The sequence below is a fragment of the Cebus imitator genome, unplaced genomic scaffold (assembly GCF_001604975.1).
Source record: "Cebus imitator isolate Cc_AM_T3 unplaced genomic scaffold, Cebus_imitator-1.0 Scaffold197, whole genome shotgun sequence".
NCBI lineage: Eukaryota > Metazoa > Chordata > Mammalia > Primates > Cebidae > Cebus > Cebus imitator.
The window spans coordinates 3,664,629-3,679,947 of NW_016107512.1; the positions used below are offsets into that span (position 1 = coordinate 3,664,629).

Below are 15,319 nucleotides of genomic sequence, written 5' to 3' on the forward strand. Positions count from 1 at the left end.
AAAAAAAAAAAAAGATACAGACAGAAAGGAAAAATAATGAAGCAAGACCCAATTATTTGCTGACTGTAAGAGATGCACTTTAAATATATTATGTTTATCTTTCCATACAGGCGCACCTCACTTTATTGCATTTTGCTTTGTTGTGCTTCAGAGATGTGACATGTTTTGCAAATTTAAGGTTTGTGGTAACCCTAAATGAAGCCAGTCTATCAGTGCCATTTTTCCAAATGCATGTATCCAACTTTATGTCTCTGTGTCATATTTTGGTACTTTTCACAGTATTTCAAATGTTTCATTATTATTTTATCTCTTATGGCGATCTCTTATGGCGATCTGCGATCTTCGGTCTTACTATTGTAATTGTCTTGAGGCACCATGAACTGTATTCATATGAGATAGCAAATTTAATAAATGTGTTTGTTCTGACTACTACACTGACTAGTCATTCGTCCATCTTTCTGCCTCCCTTCAGGCTTCCCTATTCCCCGAGACACAACAATATTGAAATTAGGCCAATTAATAACCTACAATGGCCTCTAAGCATTTCAAATATAAGGAAGAGTTAGTTGCCTATCTCTCACTTTAAATCAAAGGCTACAAATGATTAATCTTAGTGAAGGAGGCATGTTGAAAACCAAGACAGGATAAAAGCTAGCCCTCTTGCCCCAAATAGCCAAGCTGTGAGTGCCAAGGCAAAGTTCTTGAAGAAAATTAAAAGTGCTGTTCCACTGAACACACAAATGATAAGAAGGTAAAACAGCCTTATTGCTGATAAGGAAAATGTTTCAGTGGGATGAACAGAAGATCAAACTAGCCATGACATTTTCTTAAGCCAAAGCCTAATCCAGAGCAAGGTGCTAACTCTCTTTAACTCTAAGAAGGCCGAGAGAGATGAGGAAGATGTAAAAGAAAAGTTAGAGGTTACCAGAGTCTGGCTCATAAGGTTTAGCAAAGAAGGCATTTCTATAACATAAAAGTACAAGGTGAAGCAGCAAATGATGATGTAGAAGCTGTAGCAAGTTATCCTGAAGATTTAGCTAAGACTGAAGATGAAGATGGCTATACGTAATAACAAATTTTCATTGTGGATGAAATGGCTACTAGAAAAATATGCTATCATGGACATTCATAGCTAGAGAGAAGAAATCAGTGCCTGGCTTAAAAGCTTCAAAGCTGATCCTCTTGTTAGGGGCTCATGCAGCTGGTGATTTTAAGTTTTAGCTAGTATTCATGTATCATTCTGAAAATCAGGATCCTGAAGAATTATGCTAAATCTACTCTTATGCTTTATAAATGGAACAAAAAGCCTAGATGACAGCACATCTGTTTATAAAATGGTTTATTGAATATTTTAAGCCCAGTGTTGAGACCTACTGCTCAGAAAAAAGATTCCTTTCAAAACAATTACTGTTCATTGACAATGTATCTGGTCACCCAAGAGCTCTGATGGAGAAGAACAAAAAGAAGAACATGGTCTTCATGACTGCTAACACAAAATCCATTCTTCAGCACATGGTTCAAGGAATAATTTCAACTTTTAATTTTATTACTTAAGAAATATGTTTCATAAGACTATTGCTGCCATAGATGGTGATTCCTCTGATGGGTGTGAGCAAAGTAAATGAAAATCTTCTGGAAAGGATTTGTTATTCTAGATGCTATTAAGAACATCTGTGTTTCATGTTAAGAAGTCAAAATATCAACATTAACAGCAATTTGGAAGAAACTGACTCCAACTCTCATGAATGACTTTGAGGTATCAAGACTTCAGTGGAGGAGATAACTGCAGATGTGGTATAAATAGCAAGAGAACAAAAAGTGGACCCTGAAGATGTGACTGAACTGCTGCAGTCTCATGACAAAACATGAATGGGTAAGAGTTGTTTCTTATGGATGAGCCAAGAAAGTGGTTTATTGAGACGATGTCTGTATCTGGTAAAGATCCTATGAACATTAAAAAAAATAACTACAAAGGACTTAGACTTAGTTCCATAAACTTAGTTGATAAAGCAGTGTCAGGGTTTGAGAGAACTGACTCCAACTATGAAAGAAGTACTGCTATGGGTAAACGCTATCAAACAGCATCACATGCTACACAGAATCTATCTTTCTAGAAAGGAAGAGTCAGTCAATGTGGCAAACTTCTGTTGTCTTGTTTTAAGATATTGCCAGAGCTACCCCACCCTTCAGCAACCATCACCCTGATCAATCAGTAGCCATTAACAAGGAGGGAAAACCCTCCACCAGCAAAAAGATTATGACTTCCTAAAGACTCAGGTGACAATCAACATTTTTAAAGTAATAAAGTATTTTAAAATTCGGGTATGTACATTTTTAGACAAATGCCATTGCAGACTTATAGACTACAGTATAGTATAAACACAATTCTTATATGAACCAGGAAATGAAAAAATTTGTGTGACTCGCTTTATTGCAATATTCACTTCAATATGGCAGCATGGAAACAGACCTGCAATATCTCTGAAGTATGCCTGTAGAAACATACAAATATATTGAAAGGAAACAGACAGAAAAATACATATTATTAAACAGTAATCACAACAAGGTTGGAATGTCTAAATCAATCATATAAACAGACTTTATAATGTGAAGCATTTTCAGTAAGAAAAAGAGAGATTTCATAAAGATAAAAAATAGAAAATCCATGTTCATGGATTATGAGATTTAGTATTGCTGAAATATTTCCCAAACTGATGTAAGCATTCAACCTAACCCCCATCAAAATCCCACCAGGCTTTTCTTTTTCCTTTTTCTTTCTTTGGTAGTAACTAAAAGTTGATTCTAAAATTTATATAGAAATGCAAAGAACACAGCATATCTATATTAAGCTTAAAAAATAACAGAGTTTGAAGACTTACATTATAATCAAAGAAACACTAAAGAAACTCCAGAAATAAATCCATATAGATATATTGTTCAAGCAATCCAATGGGAGAAAAGAGAGTCTTTCAACAAATAGTTCTGTAATAACTAGATATCAGTAAGTAAAAATTGAAGTTGGCTTCAACTCATACAATAAATGGAATTTAATTTGACCAGATAAATAGAGCTAAATACAAAAACTAAAGTGATAAAACTTCTAGTGGAAAACACAAGACAATATAATGATGATGACTTGGGAGTAGCCAAAGGTTTCTTGGAACACAGAAAGGCAATAAACATAAAAGAAAAAATTTGGATAAATTAGATTTCATCAGAAATTTAAAATTTCTCATTAAAAGATACTGCTAAGACAATGAACAGGTAAGCCACAAACTGAGAGAAAAATATGTGAAAAATATGTGTTTGAGAAAGGACTGTTATCACAAGGTATGTAAAGGACAATGAACTGATAAAAAAAAGTCAGCACCTCTGCCTGCAAAAAAAATTGGGTAAAGGATTTGAAGAGACACTTTTCAGAGTAAGATACATAAATGGCCAATCAGTACATTACAAAGTGCTCAACATTATCAGTCATCAGGGAAATACACACTCAAACTGTTATCAGAAAATATCCACCAGAATGGCTAAAAGTAAAAATGACAATGCCAAATGCTGATGAGGCTGTGGAGCAACTGGAACTCTAATACACTGTTGTTGGAAGTATAAAATGCTATAACTTCTTTGGTTTAAAAAAAAAAAAAGTCTTACCATTTCTCTAAATACCAAACACATGCCTAACTCTATGACCCAACAATTTTATTCACTGCCATCTATGTAAGAAAAATGAAAGCATTTATCCTTACAGACTTGTTCAATAATATTCACAGCAGGTTTATTCATAATACCTCAGAAACTGGTGACAGTCCAGATATTCACCAAAATGAGAATGTATAAACTGGTATGTTCATGCAAGTCTGTTCTTTCTTTTATGTGAAAGTGCTTTAAATATTTGAAGACTTATATTTCACAGCCTCTTCTATTTAATGGTCAAACACCACAAGTTCATCCCAGCGGTTATTACAAGAAATGTTTTTCAGTTCCTTCCACACACCTGCCTCCTCTCCCATTACTCTCCTTTAGACATGCTTCACTGTGTCAATGTCCAATCTATAGGATAATGCATTAATACTAAAAAAAATTCCTAATCAGTCACATCACAATATTGGCTCCTAAGAAATTCACAGGCAAATAGAAATCTCAAAATCACTCTAATGTAAGGTATTACTAATCTACATTTTTCTCATCAATCATACCAATTGCACTACTGGCCCACAATTCTTCATAATGTATTTAAAAAAATAGCTGAGCACAGTGGTGTGCCTATAGTCCCAGCTACATGGGAGACTGAGGCAGAGAGATGGCTTGAGGCCGATCAAGGCTGCAGTGCACTATGATCATGTTCAGCCACTGCACTTCAGCCTGGGCAACATAGAAAATCTAGAAAGTTAACTTCGATTAATGTTAAACTTGCTAATCTAGTAAGAACCCAAGCTTAACCAGTCCAGTTCCTTACATGATTAGTGCTCAAGAATGATACCCCTTAAAATATAATGTACTGTGTATTAACCCTGCATCTTGAGTTTCCAATTCTAATCCACTGTACATGGCACTACCATTTGGATCTTAAAACACCCTTTTGAACCCATCACCCTACAGCCAAGAAACTATCAACCATTCCTTTCTAACTCTAGAAGTCTATGACTCTATATAATATGAGCCTACTTTTCTAATCCAACTGTCTATGAATCCTCTTCAATAGACCTTAATCCTTGAATATTTTAAACAGTGTTTTACCCCCTTGTACAATGGTACTTCTGCTGCCTTTGAGTCCTAGAGTATTATCATAATCATAGTTCTATTTTTCCTTTAACACTCAGCTTTCTCTCTAAAGTCCTTGAACGTAATTAGAGGGAGTTTTCGTTTTGTTTTTTTTAAATTCTGTATTTTCTGAGTCACTCATTTGGAAACTAGTGTATGTCATCGTAAATTGTTTGTTCATTATTTGCTTATTTGTTTTACAAAATGTTCTGTCTCCCTGAACAGAGATCACATCAGTCTCCAGAGCCCCGCTTTGGACTCAGTTTGGTATAGTACTGGATGTACAGGCCCTTGATGTTGGTTGCTGATTTTGTCAGGTGATAAAGGGCAGGAAGGAAGACTTCCAGTCTCTGAATATTCATCTTCACTACCAGTTACAGGAGAGGAGGGGTGTCTGCTAGGCAGAAAAAAGCTTGAGGCTTATATTAACATATTTGTCAGGAGGCTTTCTGACACTCATGCTCCCACCTCCCAGAGAGCCCAGGAAATCCAGCACATATGGGATATTCTTCTCAACTGCTGGGTAGCTGGGAACAGAGGCTGTGGTTGCTGAGCAGTTGCCCAGGGCAGCTTGGCCACCCTGGAGAACCAAGAAAAGAGGGGAAATAAAGGGTTTTCCTAGGCATGCAAGTAATCACTTGAATGTTAAAAGAAAACTAGGCTTGTTATGTTCACAGTAGATTTCCTCAATTAGAAATGTTACAACAAATTTGTCTGAAGTTAATGGAAAGCATACTTATATACATATTCATAAAGTGAACATGCATCAAAGACACTTTAAAGGGTGTTCTTTGACATCATAATTTGGGTTTGTAACATAAAGAAAACAAATAGTGATTAATCAACTAAGTAAGCTTTAGGGACTTTGTATGTTGACTAATAACGATGTGTGACCTTTTCTAAGAAAAAATGGATTTTTAATGGGCATAAACATTTTAATCCCTATTAGGTTTCCAAGAGCCAACTTGATTTTCCAAGGGGCATATAAAAATGTTAAATTGTCCTTTTGTAATATATGCTATATAGGCATATATCTTAACATATTTTCTAAGTATCCTAGAGCAGAGAAACTTAATCCTAGGACCCACAGGGTTCATAGATCCCTTGGATCCACAGAATGGCTTCAGAATATCTCTGAACAACCTGAAACTGTAGGCAAAATTTGTGAATGTGTTTATAGAAAAAGGGTTTATGGTTTTCAACAGATTCTCAAAGGGGTCTGTGACCTAAAAAATATTACAACTACTTCTTAGAGATGATTTGAACCACCATCCTTGCTATAGTTATTAACAAGGAATAGAACTGTGTAATTAAGGTATAGATATAAAACAGAGTTTAGCCATTTTCAGGTTATACATTTCAGCCAACTTGATCCAAAACTTACTTCGCAATTCTACATGTAGATGCTAACTTAATCCTCTTCTTGTCTTATCTATGGATATTAGATTGAATTGTGTGAAACTGCTGTTTTTGTTAGTGAAAAGAGTCAAATATTGGCAAATATATTCAACATATTGTAATACATTTCTGGTTTTTAGGTAGATGCTGTTTACAGAGGATATTCTGTATGCTAAAAGTGGTGCACAGTTCTTATACAAAGCCTTAAAATTGGCAAGAAAGCTTTACAGTTCCTGTAGCAAAACCAGATCAGAAAAGAATATAATTTTCACATAGTAAGAGCAATCTAAAAACTGAAGATGAATGAAGACAATGTTCTTTAAACCATGTTTACAGATGAATCAATAATTGAAATGAAAAGATATCAATAAATTTCAGGAATAATTATGTGAATTATTATATTATGTGAATAATAACACTCTTACCTTTTTGAGGTACAAAGAAATAAATGACTTTTCCAACATTACCTAAACCAGTTTTTCATCTCCCATGGAAATAGGAAATGCCCTGTAACTACCCCTTTCATTGATGGGCTAGGAAATGTAAGCGAAGGAAGAAAAAGTGAAAAAATCATTGTCTTAAGTGGACTGTCAGGGCCTGGCACATAGTAGGTTCTCAATTAAATACTTATTTGAATATTTAATGTATTAAGATTCTTTGAAGGCTATTCATTCCTGCATAATCTTTTTTAAATAACTGCTAATGTAAATACCAGATTTGTGACAAAATTCACACGTGTCAAAGACAGATTTTTTTTTTGTACTTACCTCAGCAGAGTTGTGATACTGAATGAAGGTTGCAGAAATGGCATGGCTGAAGGGGTCCCCTGCCTTAGTTACCATGTCTTGCCTCACAAGAAGAGCCAGATCCACTAACTAGAAGACCAGAACAATGAAATGAAGTCACATAACTAGAAATAATCATGAAAGCCACTGAAGTGGCAAACCTAAAAATAATATATTCTAAATGTTACTGATAATCCTGTGCCTAAAAATCTATATTGTAGACAGGAGCACACACTTTCATTGACTGGTGAATGGACCTAGTCATGAATACACATGATATATTCTGACCTTATAGGAGAGTAGTTCTCAAAATTTATTTCATAATCACTAGGGCAGATTTCTGTGCTGTAAGTCCAGAGATTTTAATTCAGTAGGTCTGTTTTAAGTGTATAGTCTAGGAATTTACACTTTATTTTATTTTTTTGAGACAGAGTTTTGCTCTTGTTGCCCAGACTGGAGTGCAATAGCACAATCTTGGGTCACTGCAACCTGTGCCTCCCAGGTTCAAGCGATTCTCCTGCCTCAGTCTTCCAGAGTAGTTTGGACTACAGGTGCCCACCAACACGCCTGACTAATTTTTTTTTTTTTTCTGTATTTTTAGTAGAGATGTGTTTTCACCATGTTGACCAGGCTGGTCTTGAACTCCTGACCTAAGGTGATCCACCTGCCTTGGCCTCCCAAAATACTGGTATTAAAGGCATGAGCCACCACGCCAGGCCAAAGTTTGCATTTTAAACAAGAACCAAGGAGATGCTGATGCTTGTGATCTAAAGACCACATCTTGAGAAAGTCTTTTAGAGGGCAGTGGTTTCAGACCCAGAATTTGGTAAGCACTCATAAGATCTCACGTATGTAGAAAGGTGTTTTTCAAAGCTCAAAAATAATCTCTAAATAAGGCGGATATGTACTTAATGAGTTCAATGTCAAGAAAAGGTATGCAGGGATTCCATTTCTCATTAGGATAAAAGAAACTGTCTTTTTTATCCAAACACCCACTTGAATTGAGGATGTAGAGACACATAACTGAACTAAATTTTAGAAAACGATGTAAATGTCACAGGAGAGAATTCATGGCTGTTATTTCTATTAGAGCAGCAGGTAGAAGAATTGATCATGGACAAAGATAAGGAAAAACACCCAGCCTGTGTGGCCCAATATGACAGATCAGAATTCTTACCTGTGCCACAGTTTCATACGCTAAATATGCTAAAATTTCCATAGCGACAACGTTGGGTTTTATCTCCATACTGCTGCAGTCCAACCAGTCTCGGAATTTGGAAGCTTTTTTGGCTAGCCATTAAAAAAAAAACAAGTGTAGAAATTTAATTTTTAAAGTGTTTTAATACTGCACATTACTATCACAAAATGAAAAATATATATACTCAGAACTGTACACAAAAAATAATGCACATAAAGTGTAATGTGTTTGAACTTTTATTAATGTCTAGATATTCTGGCCCCAAGAAATCCAAGTTCTAACTCTCAGCTATAAAGCAACACAACGGTTGTTTTAAACAACTTTCTTACGCATTTGGATCTTTTAGTTTATAACTATGCTATATGACACAGTATATAAAACCATTTAATGTTTACTACTTTTCACATTGTGTCAGATTTACCATTGGCTATAGCTTATGTTACAACAAGTGTCAGAAATGTACTTGGTCTGATGTAACCTTAATTTACATTAAGCGGTGGTAGCAGAGATGGTGGGAGTGAGAACGGCCTTTTGGGCTGTGGGCTGCATGGAAGCTGGGTGAGGCCTGTGGCTGCTTGCTTTCCTCCACTTCCCTGGCTCCCTGCATGAGGCAACAGAGGCAGCCATAATCCCCTTAGGAACATAACTCCATTGGTCTAGGAGACACACCCTCATCCCCCACAGCAGCCACAGCAAGCCTCGCCCAAGAGAAGTCTGAGCTCAGAAATGCCTAACTCTGCCTTCACCTGATGGAAACCTAAATATTGTATGCTCTGACTTGTAAGTGGGAGCTAGTCTATGAGGATGCAAAGGCATAAGAATGATATAATTGAATCTGGGGACTCAGAGAAAAGGGTGGGAAGTGGGTGAGGGATAAAAGACTGCACATTGGGTACAGTGTACACACTGCTTGGGTGATGGGTGCACCAAAATCACAGAAATCGCTACTAAAGAACTTATTCATGTAACTAAGCACCATCAGTTCCCCCAAAAACCTACTGACATAAATAAGTTAAAAAAAGTATCTATTACTAGAGTAGCTCAAGGTTGTAAATTTAAAATTAAATAAAATAAACTGACATCTGGTCTAATCTAAGCCTGTGGTTACATTTTTTTCTGATTATAAAGACGCCTAAATTCTTAAGCCTGACTCTGAAAACCATCCAGCCTGATTCCAAACAGCCTTTATGACATTTCCCTATTAAGCCATCACCTGGCCTTGAGTCTTATCCTCTGTGTGTCTACCCCTACCCCTTTCCTTCCATGGAATGTACTCCCTTCACTCTTCTTCATTCATATGAATCTTGGTCATACAGGCCGAAGGTATACTTCCCCACTCTAGCCATTTACTGAACACTGATCTCATCAGATGTTCTTTCACAAATGTTTATAATTAATCCATATTACAAGATTTTTTTTGTGGGAGAAGACCATGCCTTATGTCTCTGTATATGTAACAGTACCAAGCATATACAGAACTAAGCACATATGTAGCCTTTAGGTAAATATCTCTGCACTGCCACAGTGCTAAGCAGAGTCTAATTTGATATAGGGACTTCATTAGACCTTATTAATTTAACTAGTAACCTAGAGGGGAAGATTGATAGTGAAGATTTTATCAAATTTGTAAGATCTTTTTTTATAATCCACTGATTATTCTTTTGATTAATGTGGCCCCACAGGTCTATAAAACACTTAACAGTAACTCAAAGCACGATGTTTTGATCGTTCTATATAGAATCTTCAAGGATTCCACATACAGAAGAGTTTTCCTTCAAATAAATCACAGAAAACATTAAATACTGCTATCGAAGCACATACCCAAAGCTGTCAAATATGGCAGAATTATGATAATCCTCCTTAAAGCTATCTCCCCAAAGTAACAAATCTCCCAAATACTTTCTGACATGCAACATTCCATCTAACTACTATTCTGCAATAGCTCACAAACACTTGTTTAACATCTGTGGAATACTTTGAAGTTAAAGTCAGCAATTTGGCAAGATCAATAAGATGTACATTATTCACTTCTCTCCTTGACAGATCTTTAGGACAGAAGTGGATATTTTGTGACTGTGCTCTAAACAGCTGATTTTAAAAGTGAGGGAAAGGATCATTATTAATATTCAGTCAGATCCATCCACATAAGCAACAGAATTAGCTTCCTTGCTAAGCTGTAAGTGCTGAGAATGCAGGGACAAGGACCATGTATCCCTAGCACCTAGAATACTGCCTGGGCATTAGCAGACTCACAAGAAATATTTTCAGAAGAAATAAATGAATGAATGAATGAATGAATGAAAAGTACTTTTAAAATAAAAGAGTAGGATCCAAACTTTTCTCTTCATCAAAAGACATGCAGAGAGGTCCCATAAGCCACTTGGGTTATTGCTGTTCCACCAAGAGGTGGAACTTCTTTGAGCTAATTCCTTCCCTGTCACCTGGAGAAGGATGGCTTCAGAGTCTGGCCCTTCCAAGGTACTGTTGGTTCTAGCAGAAGAGGCACATATACCTCTAGTTATAACAGTTTGTTTTCATCAAGAGGTGAGGGGGGCCTCAGAATAAACAAATTCCTTCTTCACCCCTCTTCCCAATATATCAGGAGAAAGGATAAGCTGGAAATTGGCTAGCAATTTAAATATAATCCTGAGCAATGCTCAAAAATTCCTAGGATTATCAGCTTTCTAATACTACCTGGATTTTCATCCTGTGCTGAACTTAAAAAACAACTTTACATGATAATTTCATATGGAAATTTAAGGTTAATCTCACATACTTTTTATCTTTCTTATCGATGATCACTAACAACATTTAAATTTCTTGCAATATTCCATTCTCTTATGCCTACATAGTATTTGGTGATTTCTACCCCATCCCTTCCCAACAGTCTTTCCACTTCCAATCCTTCCCTTTGGGTCCTCTGGAATGCTCATTCCACTCAAAAGAAACTACTCTGCAACTTCATCCTAGTTAAAAATAGCCTTCTTCAGAGGGCATGGTTTTCCCCAGAACCTTGCCTAGCAGCAGTACCTTATTCCTTTCCTTTATACACATTTATGGGCAACTACTGTTGGCCAGTGTGTTTATTTTCCCATATAATGGGGGACCTGGAACCAATATCTTCATTCTCTTAGTTTTGTCCCCAAGGAAAATACATAACAAGCAGACTGACAGAAAACTTCTACTAACAACAGGGGCCAAAAGACAAGGGAATTATGTTTTAATAAGTAACTGTGAGCTTACAACTTCCTACCCTACTAAACAATCATTTAAGTATAGAGGCAAAATAAAGCTATTTAAGAAAAATATAAGTGTTTTAACCATGCACAGACCTGCAGGAGAAAATGACATTAGACCAAGAAGGAAAGTTTAAGTCTTATCACTTTTACCAATCAATCTAATATAACATAGAAAAGAAGGAGAAAAAGCAAATTAAAAAGCACAGTAAATTTAAAACACAAGACAGCATATACAAACCCAAATGTATCGGTAATGAAATACATATAAATCGAACTAATCAATTAATATACACAGAGCCTCTCTGATTAATTAAAAAGAAAATCTAGACAAAACCAAACATAAAATAAAAAGCTGAAAGTAAAGGACTGGAAAATAATGTACCAATTATATATTCTAATTATAAATTTTAATGATTGAAATAATAATTATTCTTTAATTATAACTGTGAGCTTTGTGTGTCAATATTAATATCAGATTTTAAAAGACTTTAGGAGAAATGACTCTCTGAGATATATATATAAACGAAAGACTGAATTGTAAATTAGATTAGTGTGCTGATGCTACAGCTTACTCTCAGCCTATAAGGTTACAGACTCTTTATTTTAAAATGTACTGTAATTCCAGGGATGGCTATGATCAAATATTTAAGAAGATACATATGGCAGAACCCCAATTCCTGTATCTTGGTAACTTACTAGAAGGAGAAGAAGGAAAAAAGCATAACGCTCTGACGAGTGCAGGAATAGCTTCTGAATTTGCTGACCCATGTGGATTAAACCATTCTAAACCACAGTATTCTGTCATATAAAACAGATTCCCCACCAAGGTTTGATAATAAAGCACCTTTGGGTACCATATAAATAGTTTTAAATGACCAAATCCTTCCACTCTAAAGAAAACTAAGCACAATGTACTGTTTATACTGTAGTTTTTTTAATACAGAAAGGGAAAATATTATTTTTTAATCTACTATAGTTTATTGTTGAGTTAAAAACAAAGCATGAGCGAGGTGATATGGCTCACACCTGTAATCATAACATTCTGGAAGGCCGAGGCAGTGGATCACCTGAGGTCAAGAGTTCAAGACCAGCCCGGCCAACACAGTGAAACCCATTTCCACTAAAAATATAAAAATTAGCTGGGTGTGGTAATGCAAGCCTGTAGTCCCAGCTACTTGGGAGGCTGAGGCAAGAGAATCACTTGAAACCAGGAAGCAGAGGCTGCAGTGAGCCAAGATCACCCCACTGCACTCCAGGCTGGTCAACAAAGTGAGACTCCATCTCAAAACACCAATAATAATACACACACACAAAAAAACCACGAAGTAAGTGTAAATCTGATTTTCAAAGAGAAGGTATATTAGGAGTCTTTAAGTCTATGAGTTTCAGTGTTAAAGTAGTATGTCTGTACCTTTAAGAGAATTAAATTTAAAATATGATTTAAAAAAATAGTTCAATTGCACTAAATGATACTTTATAAAGTGGAGGTTCATACTTATAAAGACTTGAATGCCATTTTTAAACCTAAAAATTACAATATAAAACCTTTCATTTGCTGAAATTGCCATGATCTGAAGTGCCATTTACTTAATGCTTCACAGATGTATGATGCCAAGTTGTTAGTCAAATTGGAAAGTATATTTAGTTAGAAAAAAAAAAATCTTCCAAAACATGTTTTCCTATATTTTACTGACATTTACATGGGATACTATTTGAAATGTGTCATTTATTTGCACTTTATAATCTATAAATGAAGCTTCCCTTTCTTTTTCCAAATAAAATATGCTGTTATTGTGACCACAAAATAGCTTTTCATTTAAAGACACCATTGTTTCTATAATTGTTTCTACCATGGTCATGTGCTACTTTGTCATATTTTTAACTGGACTTTTCATCACACTTTCTTCTTTGACCTTTACCCTGAGAGCCTTAGTCATAACTGAAAGTTTGCTGTAAGGGTGTTTTGCTACACAACTGTAGCTCACTATTATGAGTTGTTATACACTTTTAATAAGCTGATGTGCAGTGATCTGAAAGTGCTAATTTTACCACGAGGTTACTGGTGTTACTAGAGCATGTACTAATAAATTTGGCTAACACTGAATACATGCCACAGTAGGAGGTTAGACAAAAATGGAAGAGACCACTGATATGTTCCTTTGCGGTAATATGAATATGCATAAAGAAAAAGTTTTGAATCTATAATTAATATTGGGAGCCTTTAAATGTCATGACTACTATTAGAGTCTATTATGGATCAAATGCAATAAAAAATACTAGTATAAATATGACTAAAAAGTTAGAAAACAAAGCAGTAGAATGTAGGCTCCCCACAATGCAGAGGTTGTTTCTATAACAGTTACAACTACACATATTTGAAATCCACCAATTTCTAAGAAACAGATCCTGTCATACTTTAGTACATCTATAACATAAATCTCTTATGCATATAATTAAGCAAAGTTAAATGCATACTTACAGAAACTTAATTGTCGACTTTCACAGAATTCTGCATATTGAGCTGAATCCATAATTCGAGTTTGTCTCTCTGCTCTCTAATAGATAGAAAGACATAAAAATTTTTTTTTAAAGCAAGTAAACTATTGTATATGTTTTCACAGCTTAAACTGAGAATTAAAGTACCATTTTCCTTTTCTTATTCTAGCTGAACAGGTTAGTACTACCACACAGATCATAGCACATAAAATTACGATAACTAATAGTAGGTGTGAAGCTGGTGTCTTTTGGAAATCAAGTTTAAAATATTATTTTCTGCTCCTCTGTTACTAATACTAAAACTAAAGGACCTCACTTCTAAATTTTCTAACTTGTATCATCCTTTTAAAGAAAAAGAAAATGATGAGGAAATAATAAACCAAAAAGAAAAACAGTTACAAATATTATTGTCAATCCACTTTACAGCTGTGATTTTCAATGTTAAACAAGAATCAGCAAATGAAATCCATATATTCCCTTTCAGTTAGAATCTGGGGCTACAGTTGACAAATCCATATTTTAGATTGCAAGAAAATAAAGAAAAAGGTAAACACAATACAGATCCTTTAATCTGAGTCCAGGTATGATTCACAGTTTGGTATAGTTTCATTTGCGGGGTTTTTGATTCAGTATAGCAGATGTTTGCTGCTTCACTGTCCCACAAGAGGTAGGATAATTATAATTCATCTATAGTTTGGTGGGAAAGAATATGACCACTTCCACTTCCTTGGTAAGGGGAGCATTTTGAAATAAGACAGGCTGGTACTTCTTGGAATGAATTTCTGCTCAGTGAAGAAAAAAGAATTCCGGATAAATTTTTTTTCTGTTGTGGAAGAACTTTCAGCAAGTTATCTTCGCCACTGTTGATGGAGCACATAATTACCATTTCTTCTAATGTCTGTGGATATTTTTGTATTTTGAAACAGAAATTATTCTTTTTTCTTTTATGTGCGTTGAGTAGTCAATTTCAATGATATGTCAGTTGATGGAATGAATAATGGTGTACTAACTGGGGCTTAACAGAGAATATTGGGGCAGCGGGAGTTAATGTGAAAATTACTAGTCACTACAGTGGTTCCTTTTAAGACCACTGACTGTTTTTCCCCTTCCTTTATTTTCCTTCTCCCTTTTTTCTTTCCCTCCCTCTCTCTCTTCCTTCATTCCTTACCTCCCACGCATCCACATACTCACATACATACATATATGCAGGCACAAACACGGGCCTCTTCTGGTTATTTACCAACTAAGTTCAAGTATCCTTTATGGGCACGTACAAACATTTCATATATACATGAGGTATATATGTAAGTGTACATATATGCATATAAAGATAAATATATAAATTATATATGTACACATATATATACATTTATCTTTTATATATATACAAACACACATATATGTATATATGTATGTAAATATCTTCTTGCTCATGTGTCAAA

At 35.2% G+C, this 15,319-nt stretch overlaps 1 protein-coding gene across 3 annotated transcripts in view; it reads right to left on the reverse strand.

Annotated features, from left to right (window-relative positions):
• Positions 1-15,319, reverse strand: part of SUPT3H (SPT3 homolog, SAGA and STAGA complex component) — a 336,984-nt gene that overhangs the window by 115,708 nt on the left and 205,957 nt on the right. For 2 of the 3 annotated variants that reach the window (XM_017547453.2, XM_037745360.1), the window contains exons 6-8: positions 13,861-13,936; positions 8,122-8,234; positions 6,927-7,034 (exon numbers count right to left, since the gene is read on the reverse strand). In XM_017547453.2, coding sequence (XP_017402942.2) covers positions 6,927-7,034; positions 8,122-8,234; positions 13,861-13,936 — 297 coding nt within the window. Of the gene's footprint in view, positions 1-4,175; positions 4,332-6,926; positions 7,035-8,121; positions 8,235-13,860; positions 13,937-15,319 lie in introns of those variants that run through there. The other variant, XM_037745359.1, reaches the window with a different exon arrangement.